This window comes from Thunnus maccoyii, chromosome 11, assembly GCF_910596095.1.
Source record: "Thunnus maccoyii chromosome 11, fThuMac1.1, whole genome shotgun sequence".
In the NCBI taxonomy this organism is placed as follows: domain Eukaryota; kingdom Metazoa; phylum Chordata; class Actinopteri; order Scombriformes; family Scombridae; genus Thunnus; species Thunnus maccoyii.
This window is the reverse complement of record NC_056543.1, coordinates 18092113-18099841: the sequence shown is the minus strand read 5'-3', so window position 1 is coordinate 18099841 and position 7729 is coordinate 18092113. Positions and strand designations below refer to the sequence as shown.

Sequence of the window (7729 nt, the reverse complement as noted above, 5' to 3'; positions counted from 1 at the left end):
TTATTGCAGGTTGTTATTTTAACTTTTAGGGTGTACTCATGAAATTTGAGGTGTAGCTACCTGTTCTTGTATTTTGTACCACATCATAAGTATATAAACGTTATTTCTTGAGGACAGGGTTGCAGGAAGAGATATACTCCTGCTCTGTCAGCCCTCCTGTATTGTGTTTTATTCTATATCATGTGGTAATTTTGTAAATGGCAGTACCATCGTTGCCAGTGCAAATGGACAGTGTGTGATGATGATTTCTGTGACTCACATTCCTCTATTGAGCCCTGACTTCAGTTAATGTTTCTTAAACCTCAACTCACGGTGTGAAAATGGTGTGTCATTGGAAAGACCTCAGCTTTTGTTTGCCTTTTGAGCTTCCACAACACAAAAAGATAGCAGACGCTCAATAACTCCTCCAAATGTCAGGGTTGTTAGTTTTCCCAATGACTTCCTGTTTTGTTGCACTTTGATTCCTCTAGACACAATGTCAATATCAGCCATGCAGCGTTGCCATTTTATGAACGTGTGTTTTCTATTCCCAACCTTTCTAAGGGGAACTCAGAGGCTGCCATCGTGTACAGGCTGTAATCATAATCCAGTGTTGATTGAAATAGGCTGCAGTATAATTATATGGACTATACTGTATATAGCGAGAATGTCTCCAATACAAGGTGTCAGATACACTTTGTTTGCTTGTTGCAAACTTTTAAATGTAACTTTTCTTTTTCTTCAAATATATTTTGAACATGTTCATAAAAAGGATAAAACATGGCAAGTTATAAGTGTGTTGAATTCTAAGTAATACTTCAGAGACAAATATGTTATGGACATTTTTACATAATTTTTAATAATGTGTGGCGATGTTTTCTAGCATTCAAGAAATATTAAATAATGGATGGGAATTTCAATAAGCATTAGGCTAAATTATTAATAGCAGAGCAAAAGACAAGGGCAAATGGTGCTGTTATGTACAGTGTAGTTTTGTCCTTAATAACACAGAGAAGAAACAAAGATGATACAAACTGGAAGAAAAGATGCTACTTAAACACTAATGGGTGTAAAGAGCAGGTCAGGAGAAGCTTCTGTAATAGTAGGAACTTGGAATGCATACTAAAAGCGCCTACGTCTGTGTCCTGTCTTTTGGCATCATTTTCGTGTCACTGAACACTGGGAAGCTCCACTGTACCAGCTGCTCCGTAGCAGAGGAGAAAACATTGACATTATAATCAATTAACTGGACTAGAACATTAGCTGCAATCATTTATTTCTAAGGCCGGAAGAGAAGGTAGATTAAGAACTATGCTGCCCAATCGTTACTTCACAGTCTGTGCTGTCTCGAACACTCTGGCACATCCTGATATTGACTGTGAACTCTAAGATTGTGTAATCTTCTCTGACCACTATGTTAAAGACTATGACTTTTGTTCCTCAAAAGGAAGCTTCTTCTTCTTTCAATTGACTTTGAAGCTGTTTTCATTTTCCTTGTGAAACAACTGAATATTTTACACTCGAGCTCAGAAAACATACAGGATCACAGTTATATGGCATGAATTACATAAATTTGGGTTTATGGGTAAAAGGCCCTTTCAAAGAAAACTCAGCTGTGCAAAAAGTTAAAGACATAAGAAATTATTTGTATTTTCTTTCCCAGAAAACTGTAATGTAGAACAAAAAAAACATACTTACACTTATTCAAGCCATCAAACAACCTCATCAACCGAACCTTTGATGAAAAGCATCCTGAACAGAGAAGATAATTGCTTACATGACTTCCATTTTTAACTATGAGAATAATTAATTGCAGTAACAGGCCTTTTTTCAGCTTCTACATGACTCTGACTGGAGAATTCTTGCTCATTCTGGCTCTGCATGCCTCGCAGCTGAAGACTGTGCTCTGCTAATGAGCAGTGACATGCAGCCCCATTGGCCCGTGGTGGGAGAGGAGCGCTTGCCTTTCAGGAAAACAATGGGGCGGATAGAAACCTCCCTAGACTGGAGCTGGAGGTCCTGCCACAGAGAAGCCAGATAACTCATCATGCACGCACTGACATTTGGGACAAATAAAGGAAAGTAACAACATGTGCAACACGAAACGGATCAAAGTGAAGGGTGATTTATTGAAATAGAGCTGCAACGGCGTAAAGCTTTCCCAGACTAGGAGGGGTAATCCACAGATTTTATGAAGATGCGTTTACCCATCACAAAGAGTTTTACTCAACCAGTGAAAACAATTGTATAATGTCCTCTGTGGCTCTGGAAGGGCGTCTAAGAAAATTGCACAAAACACAACATCCAGGTATCTCGGCTTGAGTTTGGTGAACCCAAATTTATGAAAGAAAACCTTATTACAAACTTGACATAAAACATGTCAGGTCTAATAAAACGGTCCAAAAGTGTCTAAGAAAAGACGCTGTCGAGTTGCATTACGAGAATTGTAGAAGCTGGAAGGACCAATAAGGACTAAAAGTCGGGAAAATCTGTCTCTTTCAAGTCCCCAAACTTTATGGAAGTGTTTTATGGAAGTACTAAATCACTACAGTTCCCCTTTAAGCAGGATTTCATCAACAGGTTAATTCTGTGATGAAAGATGGCCTGTTTGTACATATTCTGCCCTTTTCCCATCCCTTTAACAACCTCTATCATCATCCTATACCCCTGTAAGATTTAACAAGTGCTGCTATTTACAAAAGGGTGTGGAGTCTCCAATAGGCAAGACAGAGCTTTAGTGTTCAGGTCCATTGTACTGTAGGGGTAGACACAATATCAACAACACATAAACAAGATAATCCAGTACAACAGCCTTGCAAAAACATCCCACTAGCTTGGTGAAAGTTATAATATTAAAATGTTCTTGAGACTGTATCAGACAAGGTGTTGATTCAAAATAATGTTTGTGTCTGTGGATGCTATTTTAAAGATTGAAGATGGCAAACCCATTCATTCAAGACCTCACAGTTTCCAGAGCTGAATGTGTTTTCGACAGAGACTCAACAAAATATTTAACATTATAAAGACTGTATAATTGTATTGGCTTGCATTGATGGTACATGTGTTCATGTTACTTTGTCCATCTCTGTATATCCACATCACACTACCACCGGAGTGCTAAATGATGCTCCAGTTGACAGTGAAACCAAAAACCAACTTGAGATTTTGGAAGTTAGTGTGAACAACATATGCAGTGGTGTTGAACTGGGTCAGTCTGTGCCCGCAGCGTTAATAAAAGGAAATATGCTGCCATCTTGTGGCAATAAAGACGAGTGCCTCAAGAACTCTCATCACTTCATTTACTGCAGTCCGTTTGAGTTGCACACAGTAGAATCTCAATGTTAAGTTCCTCCGGTGAACCAAGACTATGTGGACCTCCTCACAGCTTTGAAGGGAGTTATTGTCTGAGGAGATTTGTTCGTCTCTACTTTGCTGCTCCCAGTGCAGACAAAAGGAAATGCAAAAAAAAAAAAAAAAGTTGCAAGTGATATTTCTAACACCTGGGGGCGCTGTAGCTTTCCTTTACCATCACCCAACACCACCTGCAGCATCATCCACAATGATTTTTTTTTTTCTGTATTAACACCTAGATCCCATCTTTCCGACTCTGTTTTGTTACTTTCACTTAGTTGTCTGAGACGTTTAGATCAAAATGTAGTTTTAGATTTTATGCAGGCTCCTGTTTCCAACAAAGCTCCAACAATAAACTAAAAAAACGCGTGAAAATATTCTACTGACAAGCGTAAAAATACAAAAGAGGGGGGTAACCGTTATGCCATTGAAAACAAATTTGTTGCACGGATTTTAATGGTGTTTGTCTGATGTGAAACCTACACATTATCCATATGAAGTCACGTTTTTTCTCGCTCTACACGGCTAATTACGCAAAGAGATGAATTACTGAGTTCGTGGGTTAGGACCGAACCTGTTGGGACATACAGGTTTGGTCACGGTACCTTTCTCTTGATTCTTTGGAGATGCTTTGATGTGAAACTCTGCAGACAACCGGGACCGACAGACCTGAACACATAATGGAGGGTGGACGCGGTGGGGAGTAGTCAGTCGTGCAGCCCTTATTCATTGGTTGCCTCAGACACAGTAGCTCTCCCTCTCACTCTCTCATAAATGCGCTCCCACCACCGAGAGAAGCAGATAATCACAGGCCACTGTGAGAAGGACACACCTTCCGCTGATTTTTTGCCACAGTTTACACGGGGATGCGTTTTGACTCACGTAAAGGTGTCATCAGCACAAAATCTGAGTCGTGTTTTCAGCTCGCTATTTCGCAATTTTGCAAATTTTACGCGTAGGTTTAACGACTACTCCGCTCCAACCCGAAGATGACTGGGGTTTTTGAGAACTTAAATACTGATATGCATTCGAACCAGATTACCTCAAGCAATTACCACAGCTTGCACAAATCGCAGGAGTCCCCGACTCTGCCGGTGTCCACGGCGACGGACAGCAGCTATTACAACAGCCAGCAGCCCGGCCACTGCGCGGGGTCTCCGTTTGGCCAACTTGGCGCTTACCAGTACCATGCCAGCGCCACCAGCACCGTGCCATATAACGCAAAGTCATACGACCTTGGCTTCAACTCATCGTACGGTGCATACAGCTCTTACGGCTCCAACCCCTCTCCTACTCCAGCCGATACAGGTAAGGACGGTTTTAAGTCGTTTTTGAGCACATTTAAGTGAATGTTATGTTTTTGTTCAAGGTCAGAACTTCAAAACGTGCTCATGGCATGAAATATCTGAGGAGCAAGTTGAATCATGCAGCACATACTTGACAAGATAATTATTATATGGTCAGAAATTATTACACGTCTTTCTTACACAGACGCGCATAAGTGAATGTTCAGTTAATACATATATATTTTAAAAACCATCTCAAGCTAATTTTGACAATTTCGCCTGATTTTTTCATCTGCAATATAATATTAAAATCTGATTGAATAAAATTAATTATTAGGCTAGCTGTACACACACAAGCAGTGCAACTGGAAAACGGCAATAATCTTCATGCATAACGCCAATTGCATTTGAATGTTTCTCCAGAGAAAGAAGAGAGCGAGCCAGAAATCCGGTTGGTTAATGGAAAACCAAAGAAGGTCAGGAAACCTCGAACCATTTATTCCAGCTTCCAACTGGCTGCACTTCAGCGGAGGTTTCAAAAGACGCAGTATTTGGCTCTACCAGAACGGGCCGAGCTGGCAGCCTCACTGGGCCTTACGCAAACACAGGTGGGTACATGTGAGACACAGGACCCTGTAGGCTGTAAAATATCCACTTAATGTTTAATATGGAGATAAATGAAAACTGTCAAATGTGGATATGCGCCTAAACATATTGGTTAATCAATTTTATGCTTCTACCTGTCACTCTCTCAGGTCAAAATCTGGTTCCAAAACCGCCGCTCCAAGTTCAAAAAGCTGTGGAAAAGTGGAGAAATCCCCCCAGACCAACATGTTGCGACCAGTGAATCACCCCCCTGCACGTCTCCACCAACTACTGCCTGGGACTTTCCACAGACTCAAAGAATGAACAATGTCAACTCCAGTTTACCTCAGAGCAGCAGCCCTCCCAACACGACTGCGCCTTCATCGTTTTTGGCAAACTACTCCTGGTACTCAACCACGAACTCTACGACGCATCTGCAGCCTCCTCTGCTCCAGCACCACCACAACTCCGCCATAAGTGCGGGGACGATATTCTAAGAAAAAAACAAAACAAAACAAACAAAAACAAACAACAAACATCGGGTAAAAATCGGACAATACTGGTGAAAAAAGAAAAATGCCAATACCTTCATTTTACAGACCTCGTGTGTGCGCCATGTGAACTTTACACGCAAGCATCTAGGAGAAGTTAATGGAGCCAGACAGGTTCATGGACCTTGCCAGTTGTCGCGCTGGCAAAAAATGTTAGACACAGATTTCTACAGTTATTTTTGTATTTATTTATTTTGATTATGTCGAGGGATGAATGAACCACTATTACCCAAAGCAATCACAGCCTGGGCGCAAAGCCTTCTTTAACGCGGACGTCACTTTTTTGCCATTCCTGCGAAACAAAAACCTTCACAGCAGGACAAACCTGTCACAGATGTAGCACAAGTTAACTGTATCGTGCCTTTTTCAATATGACCTCATTTTGTTGTGATTTAAAAAAAAAAAAGAAGAAGAAAGAACAGCTTACCTTTATCCATTCCTCATGTCATTAGCTGTTTTGAATATATTGGGGGGTAAGTGTCTGAATCCACGTTTGTAAATATTTTACCACAGCTTTTTAATAGCTCATGTCGTTTTGACTTTTTTTTAGGCTATTGGTGCAAATCCATTAACCACCGTAAGCTACTGATTGTCCTACCCTCTGATTTACTTGTATCACAATTTATTGTATTTTTGTCTTATTTATTTTAGCAGTGTTTCATATATGGCCAGACGTTATTTAAATAAAATGTTTTCTGTGCACATGCATCCCTCCTTTTTTCTTTCCTAACAGACATTTATGGATGACTGAGAGAATTTGTATATTGTTCCTGCTATTTATTTAGCATTTATTTAGTGGGCCTCATTACAAGTAGCCTGTAGCTACGTCTGCATGTTATGTTGTTATTAGCCTGTTTCAGTTTAGAATATTTCATTTTATAGCCATTTAAATTATTTTAAAGCATAACATCTGTGCTTGGTAAGTGCTGCATGATTTTCCCACATTAACTGGTTTAATTTAGGAAATTGTCATGAGAATTTAAAAAAAACAAAAACAAAAACACACAATACAACTTGTTCCCTCATCTCTTTATGGGTGCAGGCTACCACAAATATTTAATGCTGGTTTATTAAAATTACAATTTCTCAGGTTTTTTTGGATGTGAAAGGCAGAAATTTGTCGGAAAATACCAGAAAATAATTGATTTGTAGCGTATTACAAGAGTTTTAGAGTGATAACCCGAGTGTGGACAAGCTTAAGATAATTCCTGTCTCGGGGGTTATAAAAAAAATTTTTTCCCGGGTCCGTCAACAGATGATTAGCCGAGCCGGAGCTCAGGCAGGCAGGCAGGCAGAGGCAGAGAGAGGCCCGGGGCGCAGGCGGAGCTGGGGGAGGGGGGGTGTGGGGGGAGCACAACAACGCGCCTTGGCATGCGAGCAGAGGAAGATGAGGGCGGGTATGAATGAGCACGAGCTCCTCAGACTCGGTGGAGTCACAGAGTCGCTTTCCAGACGTTTTATGAACTCAGCCTGAGAAGAAGAGAAAAAGGGGAGAGGAACTAGGTCCAAGACAGCCTGGAGCTACAACATCATGGAAACATTTCTCACGTCTCACAAGTAAAGTCTCTGATCTCTGAAGACACACAGATTGACCTACATATTTACAGTGGGTGGCTCATGTACAGGGGCGGACTGTACTATTAGGGAAGGTACAACTGCCTGGGGCCCCAACTAAAAGGGCCCCGAACAGCTATAGAGATTTATTATGATGCTAGGATATGAAAAATATTGAATTATGTTACTATTCTAACTCATTGTCCCCCGAAATAACTTACAAAAGGTCCCAAAAGCACTTTAAACAAAATGCAGCTGTACTTACTTACTGTGTACTTCTACTTCAGAGGGAAACATTGTGCTAGTACATTTACCTGACAGATAAATGTTACTGGTTACGCTGCAGATTCAGATTTTACTCACAAAATTAACATATGACAAAATTAAAATATGACACATTATCATTCATTAAACTATCCAGTA

The 7729-nt window shown here is 40.5% G+C and overlaps 1 protein-coding gene across 1 annotated transcript; it reads left to right on the top strand.

Annotated features, from left to right (window-relative positions):
- The first annotated feature begins 3571 nt into the window (after positions 1-3571).
- Positions 3572-6418, top strand: dlx2a (distal-less homeobox 2a). The gene is made up of 3 exons (XM_042426647.1): positions 3572-4638; positions 5040-5224; positions 5372-6418. Exons 1-3 carry the CDS (start codon positions 4320-4322, stop codon positions 5696-5698), a joined length of 831 nt encoding a protein of 276 aa, XP_042282581.1. The 5' UTR covers positions 3572-4319; the 3' UTR covers positions 5699-6418.
- Positions 6419-7729: the final 1311 nt, after the last annotated feature.